General features: G+C 39.4%; 1 protein-coding gene across 2 annotated transcripts in view; it reads right to left on the reverse strand.

The window, feature by feature from the left end:
* Positions 1-3,146: 3,146 nt before the first annotated feature.
* FOXJ3 (forkhead box J3) overlaps positions 3,147-20,259 on the reverse strand; it is a 131,667-nt gene continuing 114,554 nt past the window's right edge. For both annotated transcript variants that reach the window (XM_060020464.1, XM_060020454.1), the window contains 2 exons: positions 6,433-6,540; positions 3,147-6,129 (listed from right to left, as the gene is read on the reverse strand). In XM_060020464.1, the coding sequence (XP_059876447.1) occupies positions 6,014-6,129; positions 6,433-6,540 (224 nt within the window). In that variant the 3' untranslated portion in view covers positions 3,147-6,013. The remainder of the gene's footprint in view (positions 6,130-6,432; positions 6,541-20,259) is intronic.

Consider the following 20,259-nt stretch of genomic DNA (forward strand, 5'->3'; position numbering starts at 1 on the left):
CTCAGAGGCCACTCTGCAGTGGGCCCCCCCCAGTGTTTATCGCCGAGGACTAGAGGGCTCCTCGGCTCCCTCCAGCAAGCTCTGATGCGGGAGCAGAGTCTGAGAGCTGGCCACTGGGGTCCCTACCTGGCTGTAGGAGCTCCCAGCTCTGGGGGCTGCAGAGGAAGAGAACACAGCCCCTGTGGTAAAGGAAACCTTCCAAACAAGGAAAGGCACACAGCTGGCAGCCCTGCGCCCTCTGGCGGCCTCCGGTGCTCACTGCGGCCTCATGGCTTTGTTCTAAGGCTCCCCGTTCTTTGCCCTGTAAGGACTGACAGCACAGCGCACTGCAGTGTAGACACTGGGGCTGGATGGCCTGGGTTTGAAATCCTGGCTCTCCTGCTCCAGCTATTGTTACCTCTACCACTTACGAGCGGATGACCCTGGGCAGGTGACTTAATCTCTTTGTGGCTCAGATTTTTCCTTTGCAATAGGTTGATAACAATAGTATCCACCACACAGTTGTCTTGAAGGCGAAATCTGATAACCCACAAGTACTTAGAATAAGTAACGTGAAGTAACAAGGAATACATGGTGGCCGTCCTACTCTGGACTTCCAGGGTCAGCGTTGCTGAAGGCACAGCTTCAGGGCTGGGTCGAAGCAGCCTTGACCTGGGGTTAGACTCCGGCTCTGGTGCACTTACCAAATGTGTGCTTTGCACATGTTGACTAGTTGCTTATCATGTGAGGGAGACACACAGGGAGGTAAGTCCAAAATCCTCTGGAAAACCCTTTAGGAAGGCACCACACTGGGGAAAAACACACCATCTCAATAAGCCCAACATGGTCATTTTTCCTAATTCTTGGTTACAGTCTGTCTTTGAAGTAGCTGGCTTGCATCCAAGTGCAATGTTGTACAGAATGTGTATCTTTACCCACTGGAACGACACTCAGTGGTGAGACGCTCAGGCAGAGAGGCACCTGGAAGCAGACATCAGTTATGGTCTCAGGTTTGAATCTTCCAACTTGCACTCACTGAGGGGCACACGTTCATCACAGGTAGGTACTCTCACATTAAGATTTCCCTTCTTTCTCTTTTTGGCCAAGTGTGTCTAATTAAATTCCCATGCTTTGATTGAATGCATTCAGGATGCTGCTGCCTTGCGCCTTACCTCTCTAAAGCAGTTTGCTTTTCTGTAAGGCGGAGCAATAACTACAGTAACTATACTACAGCATCACCTTCTTGTGTAGATCAAGACAATGTGTGAGGAATTTTAAATTCCTGCCGGGAAGATGACTTTCTCCACTCCTCCCCTTCCCCCAAATTTCCCCTAACTAATGTATGACTTCGAGCAAGTCACTTTCCCCTCTGGGTCTCAATGTTCTCAACTGCAAAATGTGGGTGTTTTATATTAGATGATTTCAAAGGCCCCTCCCAGCTTGAAGCTTTCAAGATAGTTCTGTGATCCTAGGGCCTTTTGATGCGGTCAACCCTTCTATGAATGCTAACTGATGCTTACGTGGTTCTTCCAGGACTGCTCTGTCTGACTGGTAAGGGCACATCTATAAACAGCAGCCCTTAACACACTGCAACATGGTAAAGCCACAAGAATGAAACATGCATCTTTATGATCTTTTTCTCATTTGATCAGCACAAAGGTGCACTTTAGCTGTGCCTGAATCAGCACAAAGTGACCAGATCTAACCGTGCCCCCTACTACAGTCTTTCAGAGGCACTGATGGAAAAGCAGAGCTCCTCCAAGTCACACACACACACACAGGATGGGTAGGCACTATCCCTGGGTGGAGCAAAAGGAAATGGGCTTTGGAGTCAGGCCCAGACTGAATGATCCCAGATCCTCCACTACCTATGAGAACTTAATTAAGGCAAGTTAATCTTTCTGAGCCTCAGTTTCCCATCGGTAAAATGGTTAAAAATAGGTTTTCCTGACAGTGTTGTATGGGTTAAGTTAGAAGTAGTGAGGGGTCCTGAGCAGGATTATGGGATTGGTGGGAATCTCTCCCCTTCCTGAGTGAGACAGACTGCAGCTTCAAGTCCACTTCCACCAGTGTCGTTGGTCTGCCCATTGGTAGCCTCTCTGAGCCTGTTTCCACAATCAGGTCGGGACACCAGCACTCATCCCAACTCCAGGGATTGCTGGTGCTTGGCTCTTAACTAGCAAACCGTCACTTCTTTGGCTTCAACCTCACCCTGCGCCCATGCTAATCTAGCTTCCATGCCTGGCTCAGAGCAGTGGTATAAATGGAAACACCTTCTCCCGTTGAGTCCTTTGAAAACTCAACTTAAAAAGCCCATGCCCACCCCCAAGGCTTTCCTAAGCCAATGCCCTAGCCTCAGCATGACCTAACTGCTCACCAACAGAATCTTGCCTTGCCAGGGGGCATCTTCAGAGTAGCTTCCCTGGGCAAGTTCCCTGGGCTGGCATTTGCTCCCTGTCCTGGGTAAGTCTGTACCCCCTACAGCCAGGAACCGTAGCTTTTTCATCTCTAAATTTCTCATGGAAAGGGCTGACACAGTGTGGGCTCAGCAAATGTTAAGAAGCTCCACTTTCACCTTTTGGAAAGAGCACTCTGGGAAGGCAGTGCTGGGGGCAAGACTAGGGTCCAGGGTAGGGGTAGAGGGACCGGGGTGTTCCACTGGAAGTAATAGAGGACGGTGTAAAAAACATGACGTTGGAGTCAAATGCTCTGGATTCAAACCTTTGCTCTACCACTTACCAACAAAGGATGTGGGGAAGCCATTATACCTCTACTTGAGTTGTTCCCACATGTAAGCTGAGGATAACAATATCTACTTAGCACAGCATGTGGCACATACTGAGTACTTTTCATGTTTCAGATGCTGTTCTAAATGCCTTAATTAATTTAATCCCTCTACAACTCTAGGAGGTAGGTATTATTCTCATTTTATAGGCACTGTAAATGAGGAAAATGAAAGCTCAGACAAATGAAATAACTTCCTCAAGTTCACAGAGCAAGTGAGATGTTCAATAAACAGCAGCAATGACTGTTCTCAGGCAGCAGTACATGGGACACAACCTCTGAGACCCCAAGGAATGACTAACTCCAGGCTTTCTGCTTCTGGACTAGCTCCAATCTTGTTCCCTCAACTGCAGCAAATGACACAGACCAATTGGTGTTGTAAATAGAGTTAACATAATATATTTATTTTAAGTGCCATTCATGCATATCACTTCTGGCAGCAACAATCCTAATGACACTTGGGATATTTCTTTACAGCACTAAACAGTTACAAAGAATGGGTGCCGTTCATCATAGAGGCAAAATATGAAATCGTGCAATAGCAAAACTGTAGAAACATTAAAACACTGACTGTCCAACAGCAGTACAGAGAGCAGATTGTGTCTGCACAAAAAGCCAATGCATTTTCATCACATATATACAATATAGATATGTACACATCACCCTCTGAATGAACAATATCAAAATACTCTATTCCATTTGAAATAATCCCCAGATTGATTCCCTCCCACTTCAAAGGACATCTGAGAGACATGTATTTACAAGAACATACATGAATACATTTACATTTCAAACACTGCCACAAATGCCAGTCGGATTATTCTCCTGGACAGAGTACCCCCATTTGATTACATGCATTTAGGATTCGTTTCCCCAAAAGTCTTCAGTCAATTTAAGTCCAAGACAGAACTGCTCTGCATTTACAACTACCAACTGAGATGGCCACTAGAGGGATGCTCTGCACCTCACTAGGGAGCCTTGTCTGGCTGGAGCCCGTGAGAAAGCCTGTCCCGGGCTCCCTGGCCACATGAATCACTAGTGTGGGATGGGTCTGGATGGAGGCTCTGCCTCCAGGGCCATTCATGGTAAGTTTAAATTCTCACAAAAATATTGATCACTGCAAATCAGTAAATGATTACCAAATGGGAAATTAGCTTCACACAATTTGTAACATCTTCATCAGCGGTTTCTACTTGAATAACTCAGTATAAGCTACTGCATTCTAACACCCAAATTGTTTAAAGTGCACACTGCTACCCATACAATTTATAGTTTCAAAACAGCTATTTTGGTATCTAGAGAACTGTGACTTGAGCAGACTACTGAGAATCACCCCCTTTTTTCCAAGCTTTTACTCTGCAGGCTGCTATCTCATCTTGATTGGCTGCCTTTCCAGAATCCTCTGATTTTTACTGATCCAAGGGGCTGGAACTGAGTTTCCTTTTTCATGCCAAGCAGGATCCAAACAACAGGAATATAAAGCCCTTCCCTCCTCCCCAACCTCACCAGCCTTTACCATGGCTGGCTTCCCAGTGATTCATTCAAGGCAACACTCCACTAAAAAAAATACCCAAAGACGTTCGCAAACACTCTCACATACACACACAGAGAAACAAAGGTGTTTGTTTAGTTCAAGTAGAGATTACTCAACCACAGAATCAGTAAGGGTAATTAAAGTGACTTAATAAGCATGGCTGATAGAGACTAGAGATGCTAAAAGGCAACCAGTGAGCAGTTAGTACTCCTTGATTTGATGGAACATCGTTTCCCCATTAGACCTGAAAAATTCTGCTTTTTTTTTCTGGTCTAAAGAACCAATTCAAAATCTATTCATTAAAAAAAGAAATCTCATTTCTCTTAGTTTCATTACAAAACTAAGACAATCAATCCATGCAAAGTAACTGTGAAATAAAACAAAACAAAAAACAAACAACTAATAAAAACCCCTAAGAGGCAGGCTGCATTTCAAAGAAAGGAACCAAACGTCATGCATACACAGACACACAGGACAACAGAAACAGCAGGCCACTCGACAGTAACTGCACTGAAGACGGAGGCAAATAAAATCCATGTGTGGCTCTACCCTCCTTTCAGTGCTTCCTAAATGGAAAGAGAATGAGGGGGAAACTTGCTATACAAACACTGCCCTGCTGTCCCGTTGCCCAAATGAACTCTGATTCGAATTCCAGAAAATCCTACTTAGCAAATAAGTCTCAATTAGCAGGAATGCAAAGATAGAGAATATACTCACATGGCAGGAGTAATGATAAAGAGAATGACACAATCTCTCTCTGATTGTCTTGTCTGTAAACTCTTATCAAGAAAAATAATTCTGTGCTTTCAGACACTGCATTTCTCCTTAATGAACCCAAGAGGAGCTGAGCATTCACAGAAGATAGCAATAAATATTAAAATAACACTTTTGAATAATAAATACATAAGTGAATGTGGAGACATTGATTTGTTTCAAAAGCCAAGCAGTGCCCAGCTTCTAATCAAACACATTGAATACTGGCATACAATGCAGACTTAGAAAACCAGATGCTGACACGGTGCAACATGAACTCTAGAATCCCCCAGGCATCAAAAAAACATTGGTCAGTCCTTCATGCTGCTCAGGAACAACATGCCCCTTTGGACTGTTTGGAGAGTATCAAACTCTGGGTTCTCTGGCTTACTGAGTAGAACTCAATACTCACATTTCCGAAAAAGATTAAATAAGGGGAACTGGGCTTTGAAAAAATCTATTTCCTTTCAGTTGCCTACATCAGTTAAAAGCATCCTGCCGAAAATAGCCTAACAAGGAATAAAAACTCACAGTAACTTTTCTTTTCAAGACATAATAATCCAATTAGAAAAAATTGAAGCCTTTCAATAATTTTTGTACATGTATTTACATATATGCATCTATAAACTGCTTGCAGCAAAATAGGCTCTGTCTGAAAAATCAGTCTGGCACTTGTGGTCAACATCAAACTGACACAAATATGCAAAAGCCGTTCAAATCACACAACAATTAGGAGCTACATAGGGCAGCTGGCAGGGAGACAAACATGTAGTACTTGTCTGGGTCAGATAAAAGCAGTAAGTTATCCAGCTAAAATCTTTTTGATTGTCTTCAAAAAAAATTTCAATAACATTGGTAAAATGATTAGAAACTTTGTTTTCTCAACTGGATTCTCTCAAACCTTTCCCTTCACTGCACAGAAAGGTAACGCTTGGGTCTGTCTGGTGCCTTAAGAAACAAGCTCTACACAATTGAATCCCAATCAAAGTCATCCTGGATGTCATCTGGAGGCAGAGAGCGCCGCATCTGGAAGGCTTGGGAAGGCATCATGTGCTGCTGGTTCATGGCTCCGTGATGGCCTGGAAGGAAGGAGGCAATGTCAGCAGTGACTTGGGAGAGGACAAAGGAAGAAAGAAACACACACCTATTGAACACTTCCTATGTGTGCCAGGAACTCAGCGCATATGCTCTCACTTACCCACCCAGAAGCCTCTACAAGGTGGCTCTTCTGATCCTCATCTTACAGGTATTCTGCACCCCACCCCTCTGAAACAGGGAGTTCACCCGCTCCTGAGGCAGCCTCCTTCCCTGTCGGGGCAGCTAAAGCCTTTTTCAATATTAAACTCCAAGTACCAACCCCAACACACCACACCCCAAATCACCTGCAATTGTTGTTCCTGGAGTGCTGAGTGCCTGCGGGATGTGAGGATAACCAGGGGGAGGCATCACTGAAGGAGCGAGATTTTGCCTGGAGTCTATGTACAAATTTCCTGATCAGATTGTGAAGAAGACAGAAGGAAAACATAGTACCGTAAGTAAAGCAAATCAAACATAAAAATCTTAATAGAACTGTTACCTAAAACTAAATTAAGCTGGTAAAGTGAGGAAGGAAAGGGAAGGAAAGATCACTCCTTTTAGATGCTACAACTCTGCCAAAGGTGGTGCTGGATTTTCAAACATGGTGCCAGGCTGGGTGTGAGTACACTGGTACTAATTCTGGCACTGCCTCTAACTCTCTGGAAGCTCGTAGGTAAGTTATGTCTGTTGTTGTTACATACCTCATTATAGTTCAAAAGCATTTTCATATCCCATTACTTCATCTGAGTCTCCCCCTAGACCCACAGTGAAGGCAAGACAGGGATTACCCCCATTTTATGGATGAGGCAACAGAGGCTCAGAAGGCTGAGGAGATTTGCCCAAAGACACATCAGTTTGACAGGGCCTAGGGCTAGAATTCAGTTCTCCTAACTCATGGGCTCTTTCCAGTAATGGTTGTCTCTATTGCCCTGATTTTCGCATCCTTAAAGCAGACCTAAGTGTGCCCTAGCTGATTAACAAAGTGACTGGAGGCACAAAGTGACAGGAAAGATTTGCATAAAGTAAAAGAGCTATATCAAAGGTGATTAAAAACATATTATTTAGAAGATGTGTAGATGGGAAACACAGATCTCATTCAAATAGCATTTCAGAAGGTTCTTAAGTTAATATGCTTTCACTGACAGCAGCCATCAAGTATAATAGCTCCAGAATGTCAATTATATTGCATCCTAATGCAAAATAGAAAGGGAGGGGAGGAAACATCATGCAACCTCCCACAATAACTCCTGGGGAAGAACCACCGTAACACTGGTTTATATTATATGAAACATCCAGAATTCTGGAAAGGCTATTTCCCTAAGGTATTCTAGTGTTTCACACAAACTATACTTGCATTCTAGGAATGCTGTAATCAAACTAGAAAACAGCAATCATTTTCCCAGAGGAAACTAGAAAGGGAAGAAGAATCTCCGTTTTATATTCATGGTAGGGCACACTATATTTGGCTGCTCACAAGTTTCCACCTGCCACTGGAAAGTCAGACTGTCCAAGTGTGAGACAGCCTCAGAGATAATCTAATCCAGCCCTACTTCTGTTCATGTAGGTGAGGAAATGAGACGAGAGAAAATGAGAAAGAACCAGGAACAGAACCCAAGAGTTCTGACTTCCAGCCACTGCCTCCCAAGATAACATGTCTTTTTAGAGTAAAGTTTAAAGTCAGAACTGATCTCTCTGACCAATTTACCACACTGAAGATTTAGGAAGAAAAGAAGAGAAAAGTTATACTAATAAAAGTTATACTAAGTTACAGCTCTAGTATATTTGTGCAGGAGAAAAAATGTGATCGGCCTTCACGTTCGTGGCTGATGTACCTTTTAAAGGTTGCATCCGGCTAGAGGGGCTGCCCTCCTCTGAGTAATATGGTCATTCACTTACGAACAACATCCCAGCCTCCATCCTGCAAAATCTTAGCTCTCTTTCTACTTATCCTTAACAACTCAAGTCATAAGACAAAACCTAATTTTTATTGGAGATTAAATTAATCTGTTTTTATATATATTTTTTTCATTTCTCTTTTTTTTGGCTTAGTAATTCTTACCTTAAAGGAGGAGACAGGTGAGAATTAGAGAATTATGGAAATAAACAAGATTAAGGGAATAAACAGACACCCACATTAAACAAATGGCCTTAACTTTTTGAAACTTGTCACATTCATAAGATTTTATTTTCATATAGAGATTCTCATTACTCCTCATTTTTTCCCCATGTTCTCATTACAGATTGAACAATGAGAGTCTACTTGGACTTTTTAAGCAAGAAATTAACTTATAATGCAGTTTCAAAGATGTCTGAGATCCTATAACATTTAGAATGTAGTTATGAGAATTTATAAATCTATACTGTGCTGTACACCTAAAACTAATATAATATTGCAAATCAACTATACTTCGATAAAAATCTAATCACACAACATATTTCTTGAAAGTAGACTGTTGTTGAATGACCATTCATTCATTCAAGAAGTATTTGTGCTAGGCACAGCTCTATGCACTAGAAATACATAAATAAAGAAACAAACTCCCTGTCTTTTTGGAGCTGGTTCTCAGGGGATTGGGAGGGGTGAAGACGGGAGGGAGGAAAATAAAGTAAATTATATAGTATGTTATACACGCTACAGAGAAAAATAAAGCAGGGAGAGGGGAAAAGGAGAGCTGAGTAGGTGCCATTTAAGTAGGATGGTCAGGGAAGGTATCACTGTAGTAGGTGTTTTTTTACGGAAAAACTTGAGTCATGTGCCTATCTGGGGAAGCTCACTCAAGATAGAGGAAAGAGCAAGTACAAAGGCCCTGAGGTAGGGGGAGGGGAGGGGAAGGGAAAAAGAGACAAGGTCAGAGAGTAATGGGGGACCAGACTCTGTAGGGCCATATAGGCCACAGTAAGGTCTTTGGTTTTTACTGAGAAAAACGGACATTAATAAAGGGTTTTGAGCAGAGAAATGATCAGACTTCTCTGTCATATAGAATCCCACTTATCCTGCAAAGTCCAGCTGAAATGTGTCATCTTGTATGAAGCTTTTCTTTCTCCCTAGGACAAGTAAGCCCCTTTCTCTTATTCCCATTGCCCTGTGGTAGAAATGTAGTCCTCATAATACTGTATTTGATAGACTTGTCTCACCTATCAGGCTGTGAGCTCCTTGAAATTAGGGATTATTCTAGAGTCACCTCATTATTCCTAGTCCCCACTATGTAGTCAGGCACAGGAAAGGTGTAAATAAATGTTTGCTGAATTAATGCACTTCTACTTGTATTTAATGACCTTTAAGCAGAGCATCAAATTAAGAACAGCACAACTAGAGGACTTAAACATTACTGGAGGATTTAAACATTTTGGGCAAGACAAATTGTAAATACAGGTAAAATGATTTAGGAAGAAGAGGGAATACACTGTGTACTACAACATCTTTTTCTCCTTCCCCCTTCCACACTAACACATTACAACACTAGTTTCTGGCATCTCTAAGGAGGCCAAAGAGGTATTTACCAAAAGGGGAGTCTTGAAGACAGACGGGACAGGGAAAGTTTGAAGGATATGGAAAGGCTGTATTCTGGGAGTCAAGACCTATATCTAAATGAACTTTGTAATTTCAGGCAAGTCACTTTCTCTCTTTGGATCAGTTTCCTTACCTGTTAAATAAAAGGATAACAGCTTTAACAGCTCTCTGAAGTCCCCTCTTACACTACATTTCTAAGAAAATGTGGTAAAGAATTATTGGGTGGTAGAGATAAGAGAAATGAGATATCTGAATAAATGTGAAACACAGGGATGCAAGAAGGAGAATAAAAGAATGACAGAAAGTGGCTAGGACTTAAAACAAAAGGAAGCAGGCTGGCATGTAAAAAACCTGAACATGGGACTTCCCTGGTGGCGCAGTGATTAAGAATCTGCTTGCCAATGCAGGGGACATGGGTTCAAGCCCTGGTCTGGGAAGATCCCACATGCAGAGAAGTAACCAAGCCTGTGTGCCACAACTACTGAGCCTGCGCTCTACAGCCCGTGAGCCACAACTACTGAGCCCACGTGCCAAAACTACTGAAGCCCACGTGCCCAGAGCCTGTGCTCTGCAACAAGAGAAGCCACCGCAATGAGAAGCCCAAGCACTGCAACAAAGAGTAGCCCCCGCTCACTGCAACTAGAAAAAGCCAGTGTGCAGCAACAAAGATCCAATGCAGCCAAAAATTTTTAAAAAAATTTTAGTTAAAAACAAACAAACAAATAAAACCCCTGAATGTTTGTGAAAAGACATCAGCAGGCATGAGGTGATAGATACTGAACACCAGAGCTGATCACACAAAGTGTTGACAAAGGTCAACATGGCTTGGCAGGCCAGGGCTCGCTAAAGTTCTTTTGACTCAGAAGGGAAAGACTAAAGGGGAAGGAAATTGGGAGACAAATAAACACTGAGGGAAAACTACAGGTCTTCTGCATCTGATAGGCTATGAATGGAGTAGCACTGAGAATCAAGGAGGAGCTGGGGGGACCCTAGAGGGAAAGGAAGTGCTGGCAACAAAAGGGAAAGATGGCAGAAAAAATTAAGAGAATCATAAAAACCAGAACCAAATAATCAAGGTCAAGGATCAAGCAGAGATGACCACAGAAGTCTACTAACAAAGGGCTTTAGGGGAATAACCCAGGATCTCAGTCTACAGAGAATCTAGAAGAGATGCCTGGCCACTCTGACAGAGGACAGCAGCAGATGGAAAGTGCTGACCAAGAGTACCCAGTTCCAAAATCAAAAGGTACTTTTGGACCTTTCTTAGAGATTTAGGCCACAAACTTGAAGAAAGTCTTGTTTCATCCTACAGCTTTGAAATTGCAGAAAGGGGAGCTACTGGCAAGCATGTACAATGGCCTTCTGAAATGGCCTTAAGACTGACCCACATCTTCTTCTACCTGTCTTTCCTAGAATTCCCTGATCTGAAGGCAACGATCTGAGCAACACAGGGGCTCACCCCCAAACACACATGCATACTGATGTACATATAAACTACTCAAATTCACTTAGTACTTTTAAGGTTGACTGAAATGGTTTAAGGTGATTTGGAAAAGAGAATGTGGCAGCACTTAGAAGGGACAATTTTCGTTGAACAGGGAAAGAAAGGAAGAGAGGAGAACGAAGAAACAATGGACAAAGTATGGTACACCTGGTCTAGGACTTCAAGCAAGCTAGAAAAGTAAGTGATGTATCCTGAAAGGGACAAGTTATAGGCTTAGAACCTATCAGAGGACCAAAGATAAGCTGTCCACATAGAAGAATAGATTAAAAAGATGGAATGGAAGAAGACAAATAAGTAAAAATACATGCCAACATCAACAATCAAAAACAACCAAAAACAGTAACAAAATCCTGCAAACCCTTGGGAAGAGGAAGAATCTGATTTCCACAGGTATCACATTAATAGATTCAAGTGTATAGTTTTCAACAACAACAAAAAAAATCACAAGGCATAAAAATAAACAGGAAAGTATGACCCATTCAAAGCAAAAACAAATCCACAGAAACCGTCCTTGAAAAAAAATCCTAATGGCAGATCTACTATACAAAGATTTTAAAACAACTTTACAGATGTTCAAAGACTAAAGGAAGAGGTGGAGAAAATTAAGAAAGCAATGCATAAACACAATGAAATATCAACTAAGAGACAGAAAACATAAAAAGAAACCAAAAAGAAATTCTGGAACTGAAAAGTACAATAACTGAAATTAAAAACTCACCTAAGGGACTCAAAGAAGAGAAGGCAGAAGAAAGAATCAGCAAATGTGAAGATAGGATAGGACAATGGAAATTATCAAGGCTGATTAACAGAAAGAAAAAAGACTGAAGAAAAGCAAACAGAGCCAAAGGGACCTATGAGACACTATCAAGCAGACCAATTATGCATTGTGGGAGTCCTAGAAGAGAGAGAAGAGGGGGCCGAAAGAATATCTGAACAAATAAGAGCTGAAAACTTCCCAAATTTGATGAAACACAGGAATATAAACATCCAAGAAACTCAGCGAACTCCAGGTAAGATGAAGTCAAAGGGACCCACACCAAGACAGATTATCATCACATTTTCAAAAGCCAAAGATATAGAGAGAATCCTGAAAGCAGCAAGAGAGAAGTGACTTATCACATATAAGGGATCCTCAATAAGACTATAAGCAGATTTCTCATCAGAAATTTTACAGGCCAGAGGTAGTGGGCCAATCTATCCAAAGTGCTAAAAGAAAAGTGTCAACAAAGAATCCTATACCTGGTAAAAGTATCCTTTCAAGAGTGAGAGAGAAATTAAGACATTCCCAGATAAATAAAAGCTAATAGAGTTTGTTACTGTTAGACCTGCCCCGGAAGATAATGCTCAAGAGAGTCCTGCAGGAAGAAATGAAAGGACACTACACAGTAACACAAAGCCGTATGAAAAAAGTAAAGATCTCAATGAAGGTAAATACGTGGGCAATTATAGAGACAGCATTAGCATAACAATGATTTTTAACTCCACTTTTTGTTCTATACATGATTTAAGAGGCTAAAATGTTTTCTAAAAACTATTAGTATAAAAGCTCATATTATTGTAACTTTGGCTTGTAACTTCACATATTGTTGTCTACATGATTTAAGAGATTTAATGCATTTGAAATAATTATTAGTATATGTTTTGGGCCACACAATGTAGAAAAATGTAATTTTGAGACATCAACAACCAAAAGAGGTGGAGGTGGAGCCGAAAAGGAGCAGAGTTTTTGCATGTTATAGAAGTTACATTGGTATAAATTCAAATTAGAGTGTAGTAAGTTTAGGATGTTAAATGCAATCCCCAAGGTAACCACAAAGAGCTACAGAACATACACAAGAAGAAATGAGAAAGGAATTTCAACATTTCACTACAAAAAATCAACTAACAAACGAAGACAGTAATGCAGGAAATAAGGGACAAAAAAGCTACAAGCCACAGCAAAGAAATAGCAAAACACAGAATTCACTCCTTACCAGTAATTCTTTTAAATATAAATGGATTAAACCCTCCAATCAAAAGACAGAATTGGCAGAACTGGATAAGAACACATGATCCAACCATATGCTGACTATAGAAGACTCACTTTCTGATCCAAAGACACAAACAGATTGAAAGTGAAAGGATGAAAAAAGATATTCCATGCAAATAGTAACCAAAGGAGAACAGGGATTGTCGTACTAATATCAGACAAAATAGACTTTAAATCAAAAAATGTTACAAGAGATGTCTTGTGAAGTCCTACTTCTTGTAAAGAAGGACATTATATATCAACAAAAGGTGCAATACAGCAAGAAGACAGAACAAACATTACAAACATTTATGCACCTAATAACATACTGCAAAACATATGAAGCAAAAACTGACAGAACTGAAAGGAGAAATAAACAGCTCTACCATTACTGTTGCAGACTTAAATACCCATTATCTCAATAATGGATAGAGTAACCAGACAGAAGATAAGCAAATAGAGGATTTAACACAATAAATCAACCCGATCTAACAGGCATATATAGAACATTCTACCCAACAACAACAGCATACACATTCTTCTCAAGTGCACATGGGACATTTTCCAGAACAGACCATATGTTAGGCTACAAATCAAGTCTCAATAGATTTTAAGTGATAGGTACCATATAAAGTATCTTCTCTGACCACAGCAGGATGAAGTTAGAAATCAAAAACAGAAGTAAAAATGGAAAATTATCAGATTTGTGGAAATTAAACAACACACACTTAACCAATGGATTAAAGAAGAAATTACAAGGGGAATTAGAACATACTTAGAGATGAAGGAAAACAAAAATACAACATACCAAAGCTTACAGGAAACAGCAAAAGCAGTGTTAAGGGGGAAATTTATAGCTATAAAGACTTACATTAAAAAACAGACCTAAAAAAGAAGAAGAAACCAAACCCAAAGCTAACAGAAAGGAAGAAATAATAAAGATTAGAGCAGAGATAAATGAAACAGAGAACATAAAAACATTAGAGAAAAATCTTTAACACCAAAAGTTGTTCTTTGAAAAAAAACAACAAAGTTGACAAACCTTTAACTAAATGGACTAAGAAAAAAAGGACTCAAATTACTAAAATGAGAATTTGAAGTGGTGACATTACTATTGATTCTACAGAAATAAAAAGGATAAGAGAGTTCTTTGAACAACTGTATACCAACAAACTGGACAACTCAGATGAAACAGACAAATTCCTAGAAACACAAAATCAACACAGACTGAATCATGAAGAAAGACAAAAATCTGAATAGACCTATAACGAGTTAATCAAAAGTTTCCTGTACAAAGAAAATCCCTGGATCTGATGGCTTCATGGGTGAATTCTACCAAACATTTAAAGAAGAACTAAAACTACAGACCAATATCCCTTATGAACCTTGATGCAAAAATTCTCAAGACAATAGCAAAATGAATTCAATAACATGACAGAAGGATTATGCACACCATGCATGACCAAGTGAGATTTATTCCTGGAATACAAGAACAGTTCAACATATGAAAACTGACCAGTGCAATATACCACATTAACATAATGAAGGGGATAAAAACCCACATGATCATCTCAACTGACACAGAAAAAGTATTTGACAAAAGTCAACACATTTCATGATAAAAACACTCAACAAATTAGGAATAGAAGGAAACTACTTCAACATAACAAAAGCCATGTATGAAAATCCCATAGTGAACATCATATTCAGTGGTGAAAGACTGAAAGCTTTTCCTCTAAGATCAGGAACAAAGCAAAGATGTCCACTTTCACCACTTCTATTCAACACAGTACTGGAAGTCCTAGCCAGAGCAATCAGGCAAGAAAGAGAAACAAAAGGCATCCAAACTAAAAAAGGAGAAGTAAATTTATCTCTGTTCACAGATATAATCTCATACATAAAAATCCCTAAAGATTACACACAGAAAAACTGTTAGAATAAATGAATTCAGCAAAGTAGTAGGATACAAAGTCAACATGCAAAATTCAGTCACATTTCTATATACAAACAATGAACAATCTGAAAAGGAAATTACAAAAACAATTCCATTTTTCACTGAGATCCATTTTTCACTGAGATTTTTCACTGAGATCAAAAAGAATAAACTACTTAGGAATAAATTAATTACAGATGAAAAACTTGTACAATGAAAACTAAAAAACATTGCTGAAGAAATTAAAGAAGACATAAATAAATAGAAATGCATCTCATGTTCAAGGACTGCAAGAAAATATTGTTAAGATGTCAAAGCAATCTACAGATTCAATGTAATCCATATAAAAAATCTCAATGACAGAGAAGGAAGAGACCTATAATAACGAACCCAAAACAATTTAGAAAATGGGAATAGGAACATACATATCGATGATTACCTTAAATGTAAATGGACTAAATGCTCCCACCAAAAGACACAGATTAGCTGAATGGATACAAAAACAAGACCCTTATATATGCTGTCTACAAGAGACCCACTTCAGACCTAGAGACACATACAGACTGAAAGTAAGGGGATGGAAAAAGATATTCCATGCAAATGGAAACCAAAAGAAAGCTGGAGTAGCAGTTCTCATATCAGACAAAATAGACTTTAAAATAAGGACTATTAAAAGAGACAAAGAAGGACACTACATAATGATCAAGGGATCTATCCAAGAAGAAGATATAACAATTGTAAATATTTATGCACCCAACATAGGAGCACCTCAATACATAAGGAAAATACTAACAGCCATAAAAGGGGAAATCGACAGTAACACATTCATAGTAGGGGACTTTAACACCCCATTTTCACCCATGAACAGATCATCCAAAATGAAAATAAATAAGGAAACACAAGCTTTAAATGATACATTAAACAAGATGGACTTAATTGATATTTATAGGACACTCCATCCAAAAACAACAGAATACACATTTTTCTCAAGTGCTCATGGAACATTCTCCAGGATAGATCATATCTTGGGTCACAAATCAAGCCTTGGTAAATTTAAGAAAATTGAAATTGTATCAAGTATCTTTTCTGACCACAATGCCATGAGACTAGATATCAATTACAGGAAAAGATCTGTAAAAAATACAAACACATGGAGGCTAAACAATACACTACTTAATAATGAAGTGATCACTGAAGAAATCAAAGAGGAAATCAAAAAATACCTAGAAACAAATGACAATGGAGACACAACGACCCAAAACCTATGGGATGCAGCAAAAGCAGTTCTAAGGGGGAAGTTTATAGCAATACAAGCCCACCTTAAGAAGCAGGAAACATCTCGAATAAACAACCTAACCTTGCACCTAAAGCAATTAGAGAAAGAAGAACAAAAAAACCCCAAAGCTAGCAGAAGGAAAGAAATCATAAAAATCAGATCAGAAATAAATGAAAAGAAATGAAGGAAACAGTAGCAAAGGTCAATAAAACTAAAAGCTGGTTCTTTGAGAAGATAAACAAAATAGAAAAACCACTAGCCAGACTCATCAAGAATAAAAGGGAGAAGACTCAAATCAATAGAATTAGAAATGAAAAAGGAGAGGTAACAACTGACACTGCAGAAATAAGAAAGATCATGAGAGATTACTACAAGCAACTATATGCCAATACAATGGACAATCTGGAAGAAATGGACAAATTCTTAGAAATGCACAACCTGCCAAGACTGAATCAGGAAGAAATAGAAAATATGAACAGACCAATCACAAGCACTGAAATTGAAACGGTGATTAAAAATCTTCCAACAAACAAAAGCCCAGGACCAGATGGCTTCACAGGCGAATTCTATCAAACATTTAGAGAAGAGCTAACACGTATCCTTCTCAAACTCTTCCAAAATATAGCAGAGGGAGGAACACTCCCAAATCCCTTCTACAAGGCCACCATCACCTTGATACCAAAATCAGACAAGGATGTCACAAAGAAAGAAAACTACAGGCCAATATCACTGATGAACATAGATGCAAAAATCCTCAACAAAATACTAGCAAACAGAATCCAACAGCACATTAAAAGGATCATACACCATGATCAAGTGGGGTTTATTCCAGGAATGCAAGGATTCTTCAGTATACGCAAATCATCTCAATAGATGCAGAGAAAGCTTTTGACAAAATTCAACACCCATTTATGATAAAAACCCTGCAGAAAGTAGGCATAGAGGGAACTTTCCTCAACATAATAAAGGCCATATATGACAAGCCCACAGCAAACATCATCCTCAATGGTGAAAAACTGAAAGCATTTCCACTAAGATCAGGAACAAGACAAGGTTGCCCACTCTCACCACTCTTATTCAACATAGTTTTGGAAGTTTTAGCCACAGCAATCAGAGAAGAAAAGGAAATAAAAGGAATCCAAATCGGAAAAGAAGAAGTAAAGCTGTCACTGTTTGCAGATGACATGATCCTATACATAGAGAATCCTAAAGATGCTACCAGAAAACTACTAGAGCTAATCAATGAAGTTGGTAAAGTGGCAGGATACAAAATTAATGCACAGAAATCTCTGGCAACCCTATATACTAATGATGAAAAATCTGAAAGTGAAATCAAGAAAACACTCCGATTTACCACTGCAACAAAAAGAATAAAATATCTAGGAATAAACCTACCTAAGGAGACAAAAGACCTGTATGCAGAAAATTATAAGACATTCATGAAAGAAATTAAAGATGATACAAATAGATGGAGAGATATACCATGTTCTTGGATTGGAAGAATCAACATTGTGAAAATGACTCTACTACCCAAAGCAATCTACAGATTCAATGCAATCCCTATCAAACTACCACTGGCATTTTTCACAGAACTAGAACAAAAAATTTTGCAATTTGTATGGAAACACAAAAGACCCCGAATAGCCAAAGCAATCTTGAGAACGATAAAAGGAACTGGAGGAATTAGGCTCCCTGACTTCAGACTATACTACAAAGCTACAGTTATCAAGACGGTATGGTACTTGCACAAAAACAGAAAGATAGATCAACGGAACAGGATAGAAAGCCCAGAGATAAACCCACGCACATATGGACACCTTATCTTTGATAAAGGTGGCAGGAATGTACAGTGGTGAAAGGACAGCCTCTTCAATAAGTGGTGCTGGGAAAACTGGACAGGTACATGTAAAAGTATGAGATTAGATCACTCCCTAACACCATACACAAAAATAAGCTCAAAATGGATTAAAGACCTAAATGTAAGGCCAGAGACTATCAAACTCTTAGAGGAAAACATAGGCAGAACACTCTATGACATAAATCACAGGAAGATCCTTTCTGACCCACCTCCTAGAGTAATGGAAATAAAAACAAAAATAAACAACTGGGACCTAATGAAACTTCAAAGCTTTTGCACAGCAAAGGAAACCATAAACAAGACCAAAAGACAACCCTCAGAATGGGAGGAAATATTTGCAAATGAAGCAACCGACAAAGGATCAATCTCCAAAATTTACAAGCAGCTCATGCAGCTTAATAACAAAAAAACAAACAACCCAATCCAAAAATGGGCAGAAGACCTAAATAGACATTTCTCCAAAGAAGATATACAGACTGCCAACAAACACATGAAAGAATGCTCAACATCATTAATCATTAGAGAAATGCAAATCCAAACTACAATGAGATATCATCTCACACCAGTCAGAATGGCCATCATCAAAAAATCTACAAACAATAAATGCTGGAGAGGGTGTGGAGAAAAGGGAACACTCTTGCACTGCTGGTGGGAATGTGAATTGGTTCAGCCACTATGGAGAACGGTATGGAGGTTCCTTAAAAAACTACAAATAGAACTACCATATGACCCAGCAATCCCACTACTGGGTATATACCCTGAGAAAACCGAAATTCAAAAAGAGTCATGTACCAAAATGTTCATTGCAGATCTATTTACAATAGCCCGGAGATGGAAACAACCTAAGTGCCCATCATCGGATGAATGGATAAAGAAGATGTGGCACATATATACAATGGAATATTACTCAGCCATAAAAAGAAACGAAATTGAGCTATTTGTAATGAGGTGGATAGACCTAGAGTCTGTCATACAGAGTGAAGTAAGTCAGAAAGAAAAAGACAAATACCGTATGCTAACACATATATATGGAATTTAAGAAAAAAAAAATGTCATGAAGAACCTAGGGGTAAGGCAGGAATAAAGACGCAGACCTCCTAGAGAACGGACTTGAGGTTATGGGGAGGGGGAAGGGTGAGCTGTGACAGGGCGAGAGAGAGTCATGGACATATACACACTAACAAACGTAGTAAGGTAGATAGCTAGTGGGAAGCAGCCGCATGGCACAGGGATATTGGCTCGGTGCTTTGTGACAGCCTGGAGGGGTGGGATAGGGAGGGTGGGAGGGAGGGAGACGCAAGAGGGAAGACATATGGGAACATATGTTTATGTATGACTGATTCACTTTGTTATAAAGCAGAAACTAACACACCATTGTAAAGCAATTATACCCCAATAAAGATGTTAAAAAAAAAAATCTCAATGACATTTTTTGCAAAAATAGAAAATCCCATCCTAAAATTCATATGGAAGCTCATGGGACTGTGAATAGCCAAAACTATCCTGAAAAAGAACAGCAAAGCTGGAAGACTCACACTTCCTGATTTCAAAACTTACTACAGAGCTAACTACAGTCAGACAGTGTACTGGCATAAAGACCAATGGAACAGAATAGAGAACCCAGCAATACATACATAGATAGTCAAAATGATTTTTAACAAGGTGTCAACACCATTCAATGGGGAAAAGACAGTCTTTCAAGAAATGGTAATAGGAAAATTGGATATCCACACACAAAAGAAACTGGACCCTTATATAACACCATATACAAAAATTCACTCAAAATGGGTCAGACTTACATGTAAGACCTAAAACTTTAAAACTCTTAGAAGAAAACAGAGGGCAAGAGCTTCATGACATTGAATTCCATAATGATTTCTTGGATACTATACCAAAGGCATACACAACAAAAGAAGAAAAAAAAAAAGACACTAACAACACAGTAAAAAAGAAAACAAAAGAATAGGAGAAAATATTTGCAAATCATATATCTGGTAAGGAGTTAATACCCAGAAATATAGAGAATTCCTAAAACTCAGCAG

Source organism: Delphinus delphis, chromosome 1 (assembly GCF_949987515.2).
Source record: "Delphinus delphis chromosome 1, mDelDel1.2, whole genome shotgun sequence".
NCBI classification, from domain to species: domain Eukaryota; kingdom Metazoa; phylum Chordata; class Mammalia; order Artiodactyla; family Delphinidae; genus Delphinus; species Delphinus delphis.